General features: G+C 38.2%; 6 protein-coding genes across 6 annotated transcripts in view; 5 read left to right on the forward strand and 1 right to left on the reverse strand.

Moving 5' to 3' along the window:
• Window positions 1-955: 955 nt before the first annotated feature.
• Window positions 956-7,359, forward strand: Cbr-ced-7 (the record flags this gene model as incomplete). The annotated part of the gene is made up of 14 exons (XM_045244257.1): window positions 956-1,061; window positions 1,462-1,667; window positions 1,764-1,909; window positions 1,955-2,137; window positions 2,186-3,158; window positions 3,205-3,297; window positions 3,380-4,371; window positions 4,420-4,877; window positions 4,924-5,099; window positions 5,147-5,347; window positions 5,395-5,654; window positions 5,702-6,206; window positions 6,255-7,115; window positions 7,165-7,359. 14 exons carry the CDS (start codon window positions 956-958, stop codon window positions 7,357-7,359), a joined length of 5,355 nt encoding a protein of 1,784 aa, XP_045094187.1.
• A 366-nt stretch (window positions 7,360-7,725) lies between these two features.
• CBG10046 overlaps window positions 7,726-18,497 on the reverse strand; it is a gene marked incomplete at both ends in the record, with an annotated part of 13,346 nt that continues 2,574 nt past the window's right edge. Inside the window, 2 exons of the mRNA XM_002641664.1 lie at window positions 7,726-7,929; window positions 7,986-8,165. Coding sequence (XP_002641710.1) covers window positions 7,726-7,929; window positions 7,986-8,165 — 384 coding nt within the window. The remainder of the gene's footprint in view (window positions 7,930-7,985; window positions 8,166-18,497) is intronic.
• CBG10047 lies at window positions 10,236-11,479 on the forward strand (the record flags this gene model as incomplete). The annotated part of the gene is made up of 7 exons (XM_002641665.1): window positions 10,236-10,280; window positions 10,326-10,421; window positions 10,468-10,738; window positions 10,783-10,886; window positions 10,943-11,171; window positions 11,216-11,317; window positions 11,364-11,479. 7 exons carry the CDS (start codon window positions 10,236-10,238, stop codon window positions 11,477-11,479), a joined length of 963 nt encoding a protein of 320 aa, XP_002641711.1.
• On the forward strand, window positions 11,683-12,348 carry CBG10048 (the record flags this gene model as incomplete). The annotated part of the gene is made up of 3 exons (XM_002641666.1): window positions 11,683-11,865; window positions 11,912-12,137; window positions 12,188-12,348. 3 exons carry the CDS (start codon window positions 11,683-11,685, stop codon window positions 12,346-12,348), a joined length of 570 nt encoding a protein of 189 aa, XP_002641712.1.
• On the forward strand, window positions 13,048-16,165 carry CBG10049 (the record flags this gene model as incomplete). Its single annotated transcript, XM_002641667.1, has 7 exons — window positions 13,048-13,218; window positions 13,272-13,379; window positions 13,432-13,563; window positions 15,427-15,633; window positions 15,687-15,822; window positions 15,866-15,982; window positions 16,029-16,165. The coding sequence occupies 7 exons, from the start codon at window positions 13,048-13,050 to the stop codon at window positions 16,163-16,165; spliced, it is 1,008 nt and encodes a 335-aa protein (XP_002641713.1).
• The window catches only part of CBG10050, a gene marked incomplete at both ends in the record, with an annotated part of 3,827 nt that continues 1,754 nt past the window's right edge, over window positions 16,425-18,497 (forward strand). The window contains 6 exons of the mRNA XM_002641668.1: window positions 16,425-16,472; window positions 16,649-16,784; window positions 16,828-16,947; window positions 16,995-17,102; window positions 17,662-17,723; window positions 17,763-17,798. Of these exons, the coding sequence (XP_002641714.1) occupies window positions 16,425-16,472; window positions 16,649-16,784; window positions 16,828-16,947; window positions 16,995-17,102; window positions 17,662-17,723; window positions 17,763-17,798 (510 nt within the window). The remainder of the gene's footprint in view (window positions 16,473-16,648; window positions 16,785-16,827; window positions 16,948-16,994; window positions 17,103-17,661; window positions 17,724-17,762; window positions 17,799-18,497) is intronic.

The following is an 18,497-nucleotide window of genomic DNA, read 5'->3' on the forward strand; positions in this document are numbered from 1 at the left end:
TGGCAATATAGCCTCCGCCCCCGACTCCGCCCACTTTTCTCCGGAGTTTTTTTTTCACCGGAAAATTTTTTCTCCGGAATTTGTGGGGTCTCAGCTCAAGTCCCGTGATGGGGCAAGCGCGCTCTACCATTGTGCCCAATTTTACAAAAACAAGCCGAAAATGCAAAAATCGAGACTTTTCCATATTATGGCAGTATTTTTGAATGTAAATATTTATGTCATGTAATATTTTTAATACTTTTCCTTGTTTACTCTCTTACACCTCTTCCTCGAATATTTGTTTGCTTTCCCGAAGTACGAACGTCGAGAAAACGTCTACAAAAAAGTAAAAAAAGTAGAATTATGTCATTTTGCCGCTTTTGATCGGTTACCCCCCGATTTGCAATTATATCCTTTTCGCTCGGAAAGAGACTCTCTTTTATTCGCAACAGTATCGATTTTTGCCCTCTCCGATGACGACCAGTCATTGTCAATTCGGTGCCGTTTGTCATAGCTGGTGTTGTCTGAACATATTTCGCAATTCTGTACATAGGAATTTCTGAAAATTGAGTTACGAACAGAATAGCTTTGATAGTTTCCAGTTTGAAATTTTTTCCATTATTGTCCGCTGCAACTGTTAATCAGTTCTGACTGTTGTACTCATAATCAGTCGCTCCCTCGTTTCGCATTAGATAAGTTATACTTTTCTATTCAATTACTTATGTTTTCAGATACGTTGTCAACATCAATAAAAATCGAAGGAAGTATGCTTCGCGTCTCGAGTCAGCTGTGAAAGCCTAAAGATGTAAGTATTTTCTTTCAAATCTGCATTTGAATATGGAACGAAACACAAATAAAAATTGGAACGTGGCCCTGCTAGCCACATAGCTTCCCACCTCCGCCGCTTTATTGGCTCGGTGTTGAACTAAAAAATAATATAAAACACGGTTGAATGTTGACTCCTCCCTCAGTATTCATGCCGGGCTCGCCTCTAGTGCATTGGCTCCGACGCTATCTACGGTGGGGGCCGAAAGAACGGAAAGAGAAAGACTCAGATGATGAATCATCGGCAATAGAAGATGGTAAGTTAGCAACCGAAGATCAGAAGTTATTATTAGAAAAAAGTCCCAAACTAATGTTTAGTTGTGAAGAGAAACCACCTGTTGGTACCCTTGGCAACAGAAAATCTAATCAATGTTTTGCGACGAAATAAAGTTCTAACCTGCCATTGAGCACACAATTTTGTTTTTGAGTCAAAATGTTTGACTTCGCTTGTTAGATTCGCCCGTTATTTTTTATTCTATCTGAATAAAACTGAAATTTTGAATAAATGCCCAATCAAGTTCCGATTCTCACTTTGGATACTATCCATTTGTTCGAAGTTAACGCCGAAGTTGCAGGTGAATATTTGAAAAAATATGAAGTCTTTACCATGAAGACACAAATTTATCATCTGATAATTTACCTAATCTTTTATTTCAGAGACCGTACCATTTGGAGAATTCAACGAGAACTACGATTCACAAGAGTCCGCGAGGCGAAACAGAAGGAAAATGAATAGACTACGTCAATTTTCGTTGCTCCTGTGGAAAGATTGGGTGTTGCTTAGAAGAAACAAAGTGTGGACTTTATTCGAATTGATTCTTCCATGCTTGCTGCTCGGTCCACTAGTTTATTTAGTTGTAAAGGTAAATTTGTTAAGTTGTCTTATCAACTGGAGATTATTGTATACGTCACTAAACGTACAGAACTGAAAATTTGAAGAAAAACAAATAAACTTCTAGGGCGCTGCTTCGTCATCATCTCCATCGAACACATACGATGAATTCAAATTGACAGGAACAGTTGAAGATGTCTTTCTCGAATACAGCTTCATTAAGCCCATCTACAGACGATGGTGTCTTCGAACGGATATTGTTTTGGGATACACGTAAGTAGGCCTCGATTGAATCTGAATTACTTTACAATTTTACAGAACAAAAAATCCATCTGATATGACTGTTGTAAACAATTTGATGAACCAAGTGTCGGACCGATTCCAAAATGGGAAACTGAAAATGAGGGTGAAAAGTGAAGAAACCGAGGACCAACTGATGACAATTCTCCGAAATGACCTACCGAATCAGAATGATACTTCTTCTTTTTGTGCTATCAATTCGTAAGACTGATTATAGGAATTTCACAATAATATTTGTCTGGTTTTCAGATACATTGGCGGAGTTATCTTCGACAGTATTGACTTGTCACAGAAGAAACTAAAATACCGAATCTTGATTACCAAAGCAATAGAAGAAGTTTGGCATTTGACTGAAACGAGTTTCAATCCGTATGGACCTCAATCTGGACGAAGTGGCAGAATACCAACCAGTCCACCGTATTGGACCTCTGGATATCTTACTCTTCAACATGCCATCGAGACATCATTCATTCTATCGGCTCAACCAGAATCATCAGATCTTCCATTGATTTTCCGAGGCCTCCCAGAGCCTGCTTACAAAACTAGTTCCGTCTCGTCATTCATTGAATTCTTCCCGTTTATTTGGGCATTCGTCACATTCATCAACGTGATTCACATCACAAGAGAAATCGCTGCTGAAAACTTTGCTGTCAAGCCATACTTGACTGCAATGGGACTTTCAACATTCATGTTCTATGCGGCACATGTCGTCATGGCTTTCATCAAGTTCTTCATCATTTTCCTGTTCTCGATTATTCCATTGGCATTCGTGATGGAATTTGTTACTCCAGCAGCACTCATTGTCACTGTTCTGATGTACGGACTTGGTGCAGTTATATTCGGAGCATTTGTGGCGTCGTTCTTCAGCAACACAAATTCTGCGATAAAAGCTATTCTGGTAGCATGGGGTGCAATGATAGCAATCTCTTATAAGTTCCGGCCTACACTGGATCAAATTCCAACTTGTTTCCTTTACGGTCTCAATATCAATGGAGCATTTGCATTGGCTGTTGAAGCGATATCAGATTATATGCGAAGAGAAAGAGAACTCAATCTGTTTAATATGTTCAATGATTCATCTTTACACTTTTCCCTTGGATGGGCACTCGTTATGATGATCGTTGATATATTGTGGATGTCCGTTGGAGCATTGATTGTTGATCATATCAGAACTTCATCTGATTTCAGTTTGAGAACATTGTTCACCCGTGGAGATGTATTGGTGAGTTCATTTAAAGGATTCACAAGTTCAAGTTTCACAGTTTTAGGATGAATACGAAACTCAAACTGACGGGCAGACTGCCTACAATACAAGAATCAACGAACAGGTGAGAAATAGAGTCCAACGGAGAGATATGGAGGTTAGCACTAACTGTGTGCTTGCATGATTAACAGAGCTTCCGTATTTTGTATTTTTTCAACTCGTAAAACAATTCTATAAAGATTCAGATGAACACCATGGGAACGTCTTCGCTGAACCCGCCGAACGCAGATTCTGATGCTCTTCTAGAAGGTTCTACTGAAGTCGACGGTGCCAGAGACACAGCTAGAGCTGATATTAGTGTACATCGACTGGTGAAAATTTGGCCAACTACTGGAGAGCGAGCTGTGGATGGGTTGACTTTGAGAGCTGTCCGAGGACAATGTTCCATTCTTTTGGGACACAATGGAGCTGGTAAAAGTACAACGTTTTCGAGTATTGCTGGAATCATTCAACCAACATATGGACATATTTCTATATGCGGTCATGACGTAGGAAGAGAAGCGAATGAGACTAGGAGACACATTGGAATGTGCCCACAATACAATCCATTGTATGATAAATTGACTGTCTCGGAGCATCTCCAACTGGTTCATGGATTGAAAGGAGCTAGGAAAGCGGATTTCAAACAGGAGATGAAACGTCTTCTTGTTGATGTGAAGCTAGATTTCAAAGAGAATGAGAGAGCTATGAACTTATCCGGAGGAATGAAGAGAAAACTTTGTGTTTGTATGGCTATGATTGGTGATTCTGAAGTTGTTCTTCTCGATGAACCAACAGCTGGAATGGATCCAGGAGCTAGACAAGATGTTCAAAAGTTGGTTGAAAGAGAGAAAGCAAACAGAACCATCCTATTGACCACTCACTATATGGATGAAGCCGAACGTCTAGGAGATTGGGTATTCATTATGTCCCATGGAAAACTCGTAGCATCTGGAACAAATCAATATTTGAAGCAGAAGTTTGGAACCGGATACCTTTTGACAGTCGTGTTGGATCATACTGGTGAAAAGAGGAAAATGGCTGAAGTCCTAACAAGTGTGTGTTCTCACTTTGTCGAAGGAGCTGAACGAGGAGAAATGCATGGACAACAAATTGAGATTATATTACCAGAAGCCCAGAAGAACTCGTTCGTTCCACTGTTTCAGGCATTGGAAGCCATCCAGGAAAGGAAGTAAGTTCAAGAAAAGTTTCATATAAATCTAAATTCTGAAATTTCCAGCTTCCGCAGTTATGCATTGGAATCGATTCCTAATCAACTCAAATCTCAGCTAGCCACTCTGGTCATGAAAAGCTTTGGATTGTCATTGAACACTCTGGAGCAGGTCTTCATCACAATTGGTGACAAAGTAGACAAAGCAATTGCCAGTCGACAAAATAGTAGAATCAGTCATCAATCCCGGAACACCAGTGAGCCATCGTTGAAACCACCAGGTTACGACACACAATCAAGTACCAAAAGTGCGGACAGTTATCAGAGACTAATGGATAGTCAGGCGAGAGGTGCGGAGAAAACTGGATTCACAAAAGTCACAGCTCAATTCGTTGCGATTCTCCGCAAAAAATGGCTGTATTCAATCAGAAACTGGACACAGCTTTTTGGACAAGTTTTGATTCCAATCGTTCTTCTCGGCTTGGTGGCGTCCCTATCAACTCTGAAATCTGGGAACACTGATCAATGTGAGTTTACAGAGAAGTGAACGAAAACTGACTTCTCAATTCTCAGATCGCGAACTATCGTCGTATGGAATTGAACCATCAAAAGTGGTATGGAGATTTGATGATACGGTTCCAGAAGAAGCATCACATCTGGAGTCTCTATTGAAGAAATCTGGAGGTTTCGATGTCATAAAATACAGCAGAAATACACCATTGTCAAATATTACTAAAAGTCTTATAGGAGTAAGTTACTTCTGGTTTCCCTTCAAGAACTAATATTTGATTCTCAGGAAATGCCACCTGCTTCGATTGGTTCGACATTTGCGAAGGACAACAGTTCTCTGGAGAATTTGTTCAATATGAGATACTACCATGTTCTTCCAACATTTGTCAGTATCATCAATCGTGCTCGTTTAACAGGAAGCTCATCTGTTGATGCTCAAATTGATGGAGGAATTTTCCTGTATTCGAAAGCGACCTCGGAAAGCACTGTAAGAAATTAAAATGTGTTAAAATTCAGAATGATTTCTTTTTTCAGTTACTTCCAAGCCAATTGATTGATGTCTTGCTCACTCCAATGCTCATTCTGATTTTCGCAATGGTCACATCTACATTTGTCATGTTCCTGATTGAAGAACGAACTTGCCAATTCGCTCATCAACAGTTCCTAACTGGAATCTCCCCTGTCACATTTTATTCCGCTTCGCTTTTTTACGATGGAGTACTGTACACCCTGATCTGTATCATTTTCTTAGCAATGTTCATAGTTTTCAACTGGATGTACGCTCATTTGAGAATGTTAGTTGCCAAAGCTCTTTTCATTTATTTTAAATATGCAATTTCAGAGTTATACTGTTCTGGTTCCTGTACTTCTTCTCTTCAGTTCCATTCATCTACGCAGTTTCTTTTCTATTCCAATCACCTTCCAAAGCTAATGTCATGCTGATTATCTGGCAAGTTGTGATTTCGGGAGCAGCTCTTCTCGCTGTTTTTGTTATTTTCTTCCTATTCGATATCGAAGAATCGTTGAAAGCGTTCCTAATGGTAAGAATTCCAGAATCTGGTGTTAAGCATTTTGAATTTTGTATTCAGAATATCTTCCTGTTCCTTCTTCCATCTTATGCTTTCGGAAACGCTATAATAACGATTAATACCTATGGTCTCATCTTCACAAGTGACGAGGAGCTCATGAGTTGGGATCGATGCGGAAAGAATGCTGTATTCATGGCTGTTTTCGGAGCTTTCTCATTCGCTCTTTTCATATTTCTTCAGTTCAAATGTGTAAGAAGATTCCTTTCTCAAGTTTGGACTCTTCGTAGATCTGCAAATAACAATGTGCAGCCAATGATGGTCAGACTTTGATATTTGAATTTTTAATAGTAATTGTTCTGGTTTCAGGGAGATCTTCCGGTTTGCACTAGTGTGGAGGAAGAGAGGCATAGAGTTCACAATGCTAACCCACAGAATTTGGCTTTGGCAGTGAAGGATTTGACAAAGACATTTGGAAGATTTACGGCTGTCAATGAATTGTGCCTCGCCGTCGATCAGAAGGAATGCTTTGGGCTTCTTGGAGTGAATGGTGCGGGAAAAACGACTACATTCAATATACTGACTGGGCAATCGTTTGCAACAAGTGGAGAAGCAACTATCGGTGGAAGAGATGTTACTGAGTATATAGCGATTGGCTACTGTCCACAATTCGATGCATTGATGCTTGATTTGACAGGAAGAGAATGTTTGGAAATTCTGGCTCAAATGCATGGATTCGAGAAGTATAAAGACAAGGCTGAGCTAATTTTAGAATGTGTTGGAATGCAAGCGCATGCCGATAAACTAGTCAGATTCTACAGTGGTGGTCAGAAGAGAAAAATATCCGTAGGAGTTGCTCTTTTGGCACCAACTCAGATGATTATTCTCGATGAACCAACTGCTGGAATTGACCCCAAAGCCAGACGCGAAGTATGGGAATTGTTATTGTGGTGCAGAGAACATTCCAACAGTGCCCTTATGTTAACATCTCATTCGATGGATGAATGCGAAGCATTGTGCTCCAGAATTGCGGTTCTAAATCGAGGATCATTGATTGCTATCGGATCCAGTCAAGAGCTTAAGTCGTTGTACGGAAACAACTACACAATGACTCTAACGTTGTATGAACCAGCTCAAAGAGATGTGATCGTACAGCTTGTCGCTGCCAGACTTCCAAATTCTGTTCTCAAAACAACCTCAACAAACAAAACATTGAATCTCAAGTGGCAGGTAAGTGGGAAATCAATGTTTTTCGATTTTATTGGTTTTGTAATTTCAGATTCCAAAAGAGAAAGACGATTGTTGGTCGGAAAAGTTTGAAATGGTGCAGAGATTGGCAAAAGATCTCGGAGTTAAAGATTTCATACTAGCTCAATCATCTCTGGAAGAGACTTTCCTCCGCCTCGCTGGGTTGGATGACGACCAATTAGACACTCATTCAACTGTTAATATAACGCATTCCACACATGTTTAGAACTTAATATTCGCATAATGTTTTTTGTTTTGATTGCTTTGACTGTATATTCTAGAAAACAAATTTCTTATGAGCTCTCTGTCCCTCTCTGTTTATCATTTTATCATGTTTGCCCCGATGATCGTATACTTATGTTTTCTTGTTTTCTCTTCTCTTCTCTCCGAAATCTTTAATTTTATTGGTGCAATAATCGAGTGATAACTCTTTGTGTGTTGCCAGAATACGGGATTTGTACAATGCATATACACTCATATTTCGACCACACCACAATAAACGCTTTTTCACATATTTTGAAACATCTTGATAAAAACAGATAACCGTAACAAGGGGAAATGGAAATGCACAGGGGGGATTGGACATGAAAATTTAGGCAGAGAAAACATCTTCGTTGGCAGACATGATCGTTTCATCAAACTTCTGATCTTCCACATCTTTCATTTCGGCAGAATCTGATTCTCGATGAAGTCGTCCCTCGAAACGATTTGGTTCTGTTCTCAGCTCTTTTTGAACAGTTTCTTGGAGGATTTCTGCATTTGACCATTTTGACGAGAGCATCATATCTGGTTCATTCTGAAATTTAGCAGAAATTTTGAATTTTTAAAAACTATCAAAAACTAAAAACCCACAACAAAGATGGATTCAGAAAGAGGCGGAGCTTCGGCCGAATCCTCTGTTCTTTCTGTGGTCGTTGCTGGAACCGGGACAGTTACCATTCCTCCATTATGCCATTTGCACAAATTCAATTCTGGATGATCCCGACAGATTTGCCATTTCGAGAATACTGTCTTTTTTGATAGATTGTGGCGCTGGAATTGGTTTTGTCAGAATTCTTCTTACGATTTACTAGACATTTCTTTGTTTTAACAATCAGAGTGTAATTCAAATTAGTGTTCGTTTTGGCTGATTGATAGTTTTTATGCATTAGGAATCACTTTTTAAAATTAATCGGGGTTGTAACATATTTCAATCAACAGAAGCTTGAACTTCTGATTCTGTATTACCGTAATCGTCTAGCATCACCAAGATTACTGTATTTCCATTTTTTCTCGGTTTTATTATTTTGATACAAAAAAAATGACGAAGGTTCCATAATACAGTAAGCTAAAAATATTTGTATTTTCCGGATTGATTTTCTCGATGTTTAGTGAATTTTTAAACTATCAAATACTTTAGTTTTTCCGAATTTTTGCTGAAAATTAACAGAGAAATCGACTAAAAATAAAATCAGTAAAGAACAAAACTAATCCGAAAAATAAAACTATTTTTTAGGTTACTGTAGTTGTCGTTATGGGATCTTCGGCCACCGATCTTCTATAATTGTCTAGCATAACCAAGATTACTGTATTTCGTTTCATCTTACTTTTTCGGTGTTATTTATTTACAGTTCTAAAAACTGGTTAACCAAATAACCAACCTTCCAGGCACAAACTGGCAATGACTCATCTAGATTACAAAGCCTTTTCAACAGAGGTTTTGGTACTAGATTCCATCTGTATGGTGATAGATCATCCCCTATTACTGCACTCTGTAACACGAGCATCAGATACGAGAGATTCAGGAGAGTTCCATTCTCTTACCGTAACCGGAGCAACAAATAATATGATTAACAGGGAAATCATTTGACCGAGTTGGAGGTTGATGATGGGATGGCAACCGAAAAAAGAATAGAAACAAAACAATTGAAACTCTTTGGAAATCACTTAGAAAAGGGAACGAAAGTGGACAATGGACACAAGTGCAAACAAGAGGTGATTTGAGGTGAAAAGGCAGGAAAAAAATGAAGAGGAGGAGGAGGGAGAAAACAAGGGGATATTTACGAGTGGTTTTTATCAGAGGGAAGAAGACGAAATATAAACACTGAAGAACCTCAAAAAACACTTGAGACCTATTTACCGGAAACTGTAACTGAAACTATTTGGAATCGTTTATGCAACGGTCATTAGTCGGATGAAAAGGCGGAGTGGACACAGAAGAGAACGAAATAATAAATAAAAAGTGTTTCGTAGTTTTTTGGTGAGACTGGTTTGAGAGTGAGGAAGCTAAAAAGAATGAAGAAATAAGGGGGAAAGAAAAAGAAGCATAATAATAATGGGCTGAATAGTAGGAAAGTTGGTTCGCATGATTAGTGTAATGCCTCCTTGCCAGTCCCTCCCTTGTATTGTTATCACAGTTTTTTGTAGTCGCTCAGTTTGTTGAAGGGGAGGGCGCCACTGGCAATTGAGAAACACAAAAAGAGATGTACAAGTATCAGGAAAATGTAAGGGAGAAGTTAGGGAAATTATATTCAAACGGAATTTAAAAGAAAGAGCAAGCAGAAGGACTAGAATGTTGCACCTAAACAAATGAATTGTGTGTTTGGACATTGAATTACATATTTTTATTACAAAACTGAATTTAGATGCAGGTTTCTCGGCAGTAATCACTCTGAATCAAACATTGCTGATGTGAAAGTTGTTTGGTTTTGTCTTCTCCGCTATGTATTGTAAAAATCTTAGTTTTTTCTTTCAAACTTTTTTTGAAAGTCGAAATCTTTCCAAGTTTTTGGTTCAATTTACAGTGATTTTATTCAAGAATCTATTCTAAACGCCACCGTACCCTCCAATTGAAAGGCGCACAATAAATTTTGTAGGCTCGCGTCTCAACACGAACTACAGTAGTTGAAAGGTGGACTTCAGTTGCGAGCTTACTGGTCTCGAATCGAGAAAACTGTTTTGACAAAAGTTTGCAATTTTTTTAGGTGAAACTGAATTTTTGCCGATTATTTATCACGATTTATAGACTTTTTACATGAAAAAAGTGTTCGTTTTCAGGTGAAACTGAGCTTTTTCACTGATTCATACTCTTTTGTATAAGAAAATTGTTGAGTTTCAGGTGAAATGGCCGGAGGAACGAATGCGCCATCAGGCGAATTTAAAACAAAGGTTAGAATTGAGAAATTGAGTTTAATCTAAAGTCAAAATTTTTAGGACAAAGTGACAATGTTCTTCGGAGTGATTGCCACACTTTTCTTCTTCGTTATGTCGACGTACGATTCTGGAATGCAGAAAGTCTTCCTTTGTCTGGTATTTTCAAGTTATCGCGAGTTTAAAAATAGAGATGTGGTTTCAGGCATTCTTCGAATTCTGTGCCGTCGCACTTCATCCCTGTAGAAACGGATTCACCATCACCGTTCACTTCATTTATCAAACGATGGTCTTCTTGGTTCCGACTTTTCTATTTGCATGCTGCATTTACAAAGACAACGAGGACAGACTAAACGAAATTAGATTGAGATATGACCTAAAACCAAATCTCGACTTTCTTAAAGCAAACGGATGGGAATGCTTCAGAGGAATCATTGATCATTGCTCGATTTTCTGGCTTGCCGTATTGTGCATAGGTTAGTGCCATATTTTCAGATCTCTCAATAGCAAAAGTTCTCAGTGTGGACCGTTCGCATTCTTCACACTCATTTCTTGTTGATCGATTGGAACACGAAGGACCGATTGAATAACCCAGAAACCAGAGATTTGGGACCAATTAAGCAGGTTTGAAATAGGCTCCGGCCTACATTGCTACGTATTTAATTCTGAAAAAAATTCAGAGTTCCCTCCATATTCTGCTCAACGTCATCTTTGCATCCATCTTTTCAACTATCGCCTACTACAGTGAATATTCAGAGCTTTTCATTCGACTGGCTGTGATTGAGTGGCTCATGACGTTTTCATACGTTATCAAAAACTCAGGGATCATGCTTTTACACTTCGTGTTCCAAGCGAAAGTCTTCTTCATGGTTTTCTCGACCTACTGCATAGCAATGATGTACGAAATTTGTGAGTTGTTCTTTCATCAATTGTCGCAAAAACATTCCGTTCAGGGAAGCCAGAGATGACTATCTTCTTAGACTCTCACAAGTGTCATTTTATGATTGTTTTCCTTGAAAAGGAATCTCTCTTGGTGATGACCGTGTTTGCTGCAGGTTTGTTTGTCGGGCAATGTTATCCGAAGGTAATCTAAATTTTCAGCTTGGTTCTTCCGTATGGTTACGACTCACATTTTCCTTGTTGAAGTTGCGACAGATTATCAAGTTCGTGGTCGTCAAGCACAAAGACAATTCAATAGGCTTGTGGAAGACATTTAATAAACTTTTTGTAAAACAATCATGCATTCAATTTTTCCTGACTTTTTTATCCAACACCAACTACTATTTTGTTCAAATAAAGTTTACTGTACGTTTCAAATCATTTATGTTATCTCACTTGTTTAAATCCTTTGATACCTGGTTATTTCAATAACACATATATTCCAGAAAACCTCGAAGCGATTTTCAGAGATTCGCTCAACATGGTGAAGTTCTATGATCCGAGTCAGCCGGAACAGTACTTGAGCAGCCCTAAGCTCTTCGGTGTCCTGCCAATCAAGCTTATTGTGATCAGCATGCAAATTCTTTACATGCTTCTGCAGATCGTCTGGCTCACTGCGAGTGGTGTCACAAGCAAAGTTTCCATCCTCCTGGTGATTGCTTCAGTGAGTTTTTCCTTCTAAATTTTTGTTATCATAGAGCTTCTTTCAGGTAATCCTTACTGCTTTCACTGTAGCTGTGTTCGTTGTGGAAAACAAATCCCTCATGCAAGCCCACATTTGGGTGGCTTCGTTGTTCCTCTTCTTTCCGCTGGCCGTGTTCGTGCTCATGATTGCTCAATTCTTTTTCGATATCAAGTTTCTGGCCACATTCTTCGGAGAAGGCATCTACACCCATCCTATCACATCTCTCACGGTTGCTGCCGTGTTTTTGTGCGGTGAGTTTGCTTCAAAATCACTACTTTCTCACTATTAAAATTTGTTTCAGCATATATAGCCTACCTCTTCCTCTGCCACAAACTGGTCGAAGCAAAAGATCAGCAGCCGGACGACTTCCCAGAATTGGACACAACCCAAGGTCTTTTCCACTACAATCGCGACGCTTACGATGGCTCGGAACGCGTCAACCTCATATATCCAGAAGTCTGAAGATATCCAGGATTTTCAGTTCCATATTCTGTTATTTGTTATTGAATTTGTTACTTGTTTTAAATCTCTTGGCTTTATTCCCACTTTCTCTTTCTTCAACATTTTTTGAACCTTCATCAAAGTACTGATTTTTTTTTCGTTTGCTGTTATCTGTTAGTTTTCCCTACTCCTGAAAGTTTAACTTTCGTAAGAATTCGTCCCCAAAGCATTCTGAACTTTCTGACTTTAATATTTTGTTCTAACAAAAAAGTTTGTGTCCAGAAATATTGTCGAATTAAAAAAAGTGACACCTGAGAATTTGAAAATTTTTGCTTTTTTTTATCTACGAAAAAGTAAAAACGTAATATTTCAGAATTTCGGCTCTTTCGAGCTACTTTCGCGTTTAAGTTTAGTTTTTTTGCGGAAAAATAGATTCTAGAGCTGCTGGCGATCATTTTAATACCAAGAAATCAAAATTTTGTTCAGTAAATCCCACTAAATTCACATAAATAAATTTGTTATCTACAGTATCCGTTTTCGATCCGCCTCCTCGTAAATCAACACGAGAGCCGTATCCGAGATTTTCAGGTGTCACTTTTTTTAATCCGACAATAACCACTTTGATTTTTTTTTTCGTTCAAAGGTTGTGATGATCCTTTCAATTTCTGACCAATTCTGTTTTTTTAGATAATTGCTACGAAATTTAAGCTGTAGCCAATTATGGCTATCTTGATAAATGTCTCTCGTCCACAGAAGCTGATGACTTGGATTGGCGCTATTGTATTTTCTTTGTTCTCGATTCTCCAATTCTGTGAACTTATGAGCAAGAAGTATGATCCTAACCAGCCCCAAACGGAAATGATCATCGAGCTCATTCGTCGATTCGTCATGGTAACTAGCATGTTCTTTCTTCACAAGAAGTGAACTTGAAATGTGAATTTCAGCTCTTCATCTCCATAATTGTGTTCGTCGGATTCCTCACCGAACAGAAAGTTATCATGACAATCCACATTTTGTTCATGGCCTCTCCTTGCCATTCCGATCACCACACTGTTTGCAACAGTCTTCTCTTTTTTCAGTAAGGCACCGTATCATCTTATTCAGAATATTCTTTTTTTTATAGAATCGCTTGAAGGAGGACCAATGCTGATCAATAATGAAGGAGCTAAGTGTATCAATATTGAAGGAGTTATGTGTGTCAACATGGAAACTATTCTTGCTATCTTCCTCCTCTATGTGTGAGTCGGACTGTTTAGAACTTGATGACTTAATTTTTAATTTAAAGTTGACCTAGTGTATACCAGTCGGTTTACGCCCCTTCGGGGCTAAACCTCCGGGCCTCCGGTTACAGTACCCGTAATCTTATGAAGACGCTTCGAAACTTCCATTCAGGAAAAATTTTTCAGGGTCCGAACTCGGAAAATAGGAAATTTAGAAATTCAGAGTTTTGGGAATTTCTTCTGAAATTCTGCTTCTCTGCAATTCTGTAGTTTGGAATTTCTGAGTTTCCGGGTTTTCGAAATACAGAATTCAAGACGTTCCGAAGTTGATAATGAGTTAAACTTGGAGGATTACATTTTTAAACATAGAAATTCATGAGTTTTTTATTATAGTTTATGAGTTTCTGAATCTACAAACCTAGAACTTCTAATTTTTTTTTCAGTTTCACAGGTTCTTTTTTGAAAAACTCAGAAAATTCGAAAACTTTGATTTTGAAATTCAGAAGTGTTTCGGATACAAATTTTTGAGTTTTTCTGAATTTCTGAAATCCAAAATTTTTAAATTCTCAAGCTTGAGGTTGCTAATTTCCCAATTTCCTAAATTCTGATTTTGAAGTTTTGGAATTCCGAAATTCCTATTTTCCGTTTCAGGACATTCGGGAGTTGAAAAATTGAGAAAGTCCAAACTCGGTAATTTTTTTGAAAGTTCCAACATTCTGAAACTCAAGAAATCCCAGACCGGAGATTAAAAATCTAATCAAAATTATTAAAGTTCAATTCGAAATCTTTGAATTTCGACTTTTTGAAATTCAGAAAACTCTCGGAAATTCTATTTATTTGAAAATCAAACAAAACTCAGACGATATGAAATTTCGGAATTCGGTGGTTTCAGAAAACGAAAACTCAAAAAAAATTCTGTTTGGAAAATATAATGTTGATTTTTGATGAAAAAACGATTTTCCAAGGAAAATGTCCATGAATATGGAATCAGAAAGTTTCAGAAGTATTTGAAAATAATGCCTGTAAACCAAATTACTCTAAAACACGCATTTGCAGTAGGCCATATGACCGAAACTGAAGAGATTCGAGAAAAAACTGGAATTTCAAAAAGCTCTACTTTTGGAGATTTGAGCTCAATTGTTTGTAGAACGCACATGAAAATGCCCAAAAAACTTTTTCAGAATACCATGAAGTTTTAGTAAGTTTTAGCATAATTTTGAAATTTTCGATTCTCAGCCCTTTAGGTTCCCTATTAGCTAGGAGGCTCACGACACCATAGACATAAAGCGCTCGGCAGTTCATGACTACATACCACACACCACTATAGGAGTCCCATGCCCCTTTGAGTTATTCAAGTAAATGTCCGAGACAGACACACACACACAGACAGACAGAAAAGTTTGCTTAGTAAGAAGTAGATCCTTTTGTGCACCTTGTATGCGCTTAACGTGAAGGTCTCGAAGATCGTATTCGGAACGCCTCGGATCTTTCAAGTATGCCGTGAAGCTGATCTAACTCAAGTTCCGATCAAACTTTTTGTTTACACATCGTACAGGACTTTCAGTTCTATCTTTTGTTATTTGTCATTGAATCTGTTACTTTTTTTAATTTCCTTAGCTTTAATTCTACATTCTTTTTTTTAACATTCATTGAAAATTTATCAAAGTTCTGCAATTTTTCGTTAGTTGATATCTATTAGTTTTCCCTACTCCTGAAAGTTTAACTTTTGTAAGAACTCGCCTCCAAAGCTTTCTCAACTTTCTGACTTTAATACTTATTTTATTCTAACAAAAAAGTTTGTGCCCAGAAATAATTTTCTTGATTTGTTCGCTCAAATGTTTGATAATCTTTTCAACTTCTGACCAATTCTGTCTTTTAGATAATTTCTACGAGATTTAAGCTGAAGCCGGTTATGACTATCAAAACGAAGGTCTCTCATCCACAGAAGATTGAAAAGGATACAGATATGACTGCGATCAAACTTGGTGTGCTCTTTGCTCAAGCATTCTTCTTGTTTATCCAAATCTGGACACTTCCTCATATCCAGTTTGAAAAGAAGACCCAGCTCATTCCTCGATTCACCATGGTAACGAACGTTTTCCTTCTTTAAAATAAGTGAACTCGAAATGTGATTTTCAGCCCTTTGCCTCCGCCATTGTGTTCATCGGATTCCTCACCAAGAAGAACATTATCATGGCAATCTACATTGGGTTCCTGACCTCTCTTCTGGCCGTGCCGATCACTACACTGTTTGCAACAGCTTTCTCCTTTTTCAGTAAGGACCAGTATCATATTGTTCAGAAAATATTATTTTATAGAATCGCTTGAAGAAGGAGCTGTGTTTATCAATACGGAAGGAGCTATGTGTATCAATATTGAAGGAGCTATGTGTCTCAAGGTGGACACTATCGTTTCTATCTTCTTCATGTCTTTCTGTGAGTTGCAATGTTTATGACTTGATTCATAGAGTTTCAATTTTAGGCAACCTAGTCTACATCGCTTTCTGCTGCAGTTTGCTCACCGATATCACATATGGTAATCCGGGAACCCTCCCATACACCTCCAAAATGCACAAATCCTCCCGAGATAGTGAGAAGCTGATCTACCCCAAGATCTGATCAACCGTATCTTTTACACACTGTTATTTTTTGTTGTTTCCATTGTTATGTTATTTCCCGTTGTTGATCTTATCCATTCTCTATCAGTTAAATCCTGAAGCAATCTAATACCTGAATGCTTTTACTTGATGGACCCAATAAAAAATCCAATAATTGCATTGCTCAAATCAATTTTATGGGGTTATCCACAACCCATTTTTACTTTTCAGTTTCTAATATTTTTTAGATGATTGTTACGAGATTTAAGCTGAATCCGATAATGACTATCAAAACGAAGTTCTCTCATCCACAGAAGGTTGAAAAGAAAGTGAGTTTGTTTCGAGATAAGAGCTTTTGTGTTCTCTGTCCAAGCTGCGTTCTTTATCTACCAAGTCTGGAAACTTGCTCACTTCGACGTCGAAAAGCGCATCCAGCTCATTCCTCGACTCACCATGGTGATAAATGCTTTCTTTCAAGAGAACGAACTTGAAATTTGAATTTCAGCTCTTCATCTCCGCTGTGGTGATCATTGGATTCCTGACCAAACAGAAAATTATCATGACTGTCCACATTTGGTTCATGGCCTCTCTCATGGCCTGGCCGATCTTCGCATTGCATGCTGTAGTTTTCATGCTTTTCCGTAAGGAACCGTAAAGTTTCATTCCGAATGCATTCTTTTTCAGAATCGCTTGAAGAAGGAGATATGATTATCAATACGGGAGGAGACACCGGTACCAATATGGATGGATCTATGTATCTCAAGTTGGCCACTGTCGTGTTCATCTTTTTCCTTATCTCTCTAGGTGAGTCGGACTTTTTAGGACTTGATGAGTAGATGTTCAATTTTAAGGAAACCTAGTGTACATCGCGCTGTGCTACATTTTGCTTGACGATATCAAATATGGTCATCCAGGAACCCTTCCATACAGTTCCAAGATGCATGGATCCTACCAAGATAGTAAGAAGCTCATCTACCCCAATATCTGATCAAACATTTTTGTTACCCGCTGTTATTCTTTGCTGTTTCCATTGTTTTGTTATTTACCGCTGTTGATCTTCTCAATACTCTATCAATTAAGCCAATAAAAAGCGGTTAATGTCATAGTTCAAATCAATTTATGGAGTTCTTCACAACCCATTTTTACTTTTCTTGTTCCTAATTTTTTAGATAATTTATACAAGATTTAAGCTGTAGCCGAGCTGTACTCCAAATCTGGGCACTTGCTCACTTCGACTTTCAACAGCACACCCAGCGGCCCAGCTCATTCCTCGACTCATCGTAGTAACAATTGCTTTCCTACTTTGATATAAGCGAATTTGAGATTTGAATTTCAGCTCATCGCCTTCGCCATTGTGTTCATCGGATTCCTCATCGAACAGAAAATTATCATGACGGTCCACATTTTGTTCATGACATCTTTCCTGGCCTGGCCGATCTTCATATTGCATGCAATGCTTTTCTCTCTTTTTTCAGTAAAGCACCGTACCATCCTATTCAGAACATGTTCTTTTTTTAGAATCGCTTGAAGGAAAAGCTGTCTCTGACATCATAACAGCATTCATCGTATTGAACCGTAAGGTTTTCAACAAACTATCCTTTTTTATTTTCTGTTTTCAGTGCTTGGAGTATACATATGGGTGTGCTACAAGTTCAGTGAGCATCTCTCTAGAATTCCGGAAATCCTACCCCGACATTCTCAGGACGTTGTTCATCATGTTCAATTAACGACACGCTACTAATAGAGTTTCTACACGTTCTTTAATATGAGCTGCAATATCGCATGCTGTTATAACGTTGTTTTTTCCATTTTGTTCTATACCGACTGCTGGTAGTTTCTCAGAGTTATTCATCGTCATCCAAACCACATTGCTCATAAATAAATCTTTTATTGAATACAATTTTTATATAAGTAATTTTTCAATTGAATTTTGATTCCCAAAGTTGTTGCAGCTTTGTACCGTTGCACCTCAGAAATGTTGACATTCGCACACTTTATTTTTTTGCACTTTCCGAATTATTTGCCTAAAAGTGTTCTTCTATAACTTGTTCAAAAAATCCTAAATAGATATACCTACTTTTCAAAAAGTTTAAAAATTTCAATCCCTGTGTTTCCATTGCTACTGAACACCAGAAAAAAAAATCGAATTTGGTACCACACGAATCACTCATTTTGTACCCCGCGGTCCCCCGAATCGTTGCACCCTGCGAATTCTTTGCCGTAAAAGTAGTTTTTCATCTTTTAGGTTCTCATTACTCTGATGTAACCACTTGCATTGCGCGCCACCACTTTTCTTCAGTCCATGTAACACCGTCCCCTTCTTCTTCTCGCAGCTAAATAGCAACCATACCACT

This window comes from Caenorhabditis briggsae (genome assembly GCF_000004555.2).
Source record: "Caenorhabditis briggsae complete genome, chrIII, whole genome shotgun sequence".
Taxonomy (NCBI): domain Eukaryota; kingdom Metazoa; phylum Nematoda; class Chromadorea; order Rhabditida; family Rhabditidae; genus Caenorhabditis; species Caenorhabditis briggsae.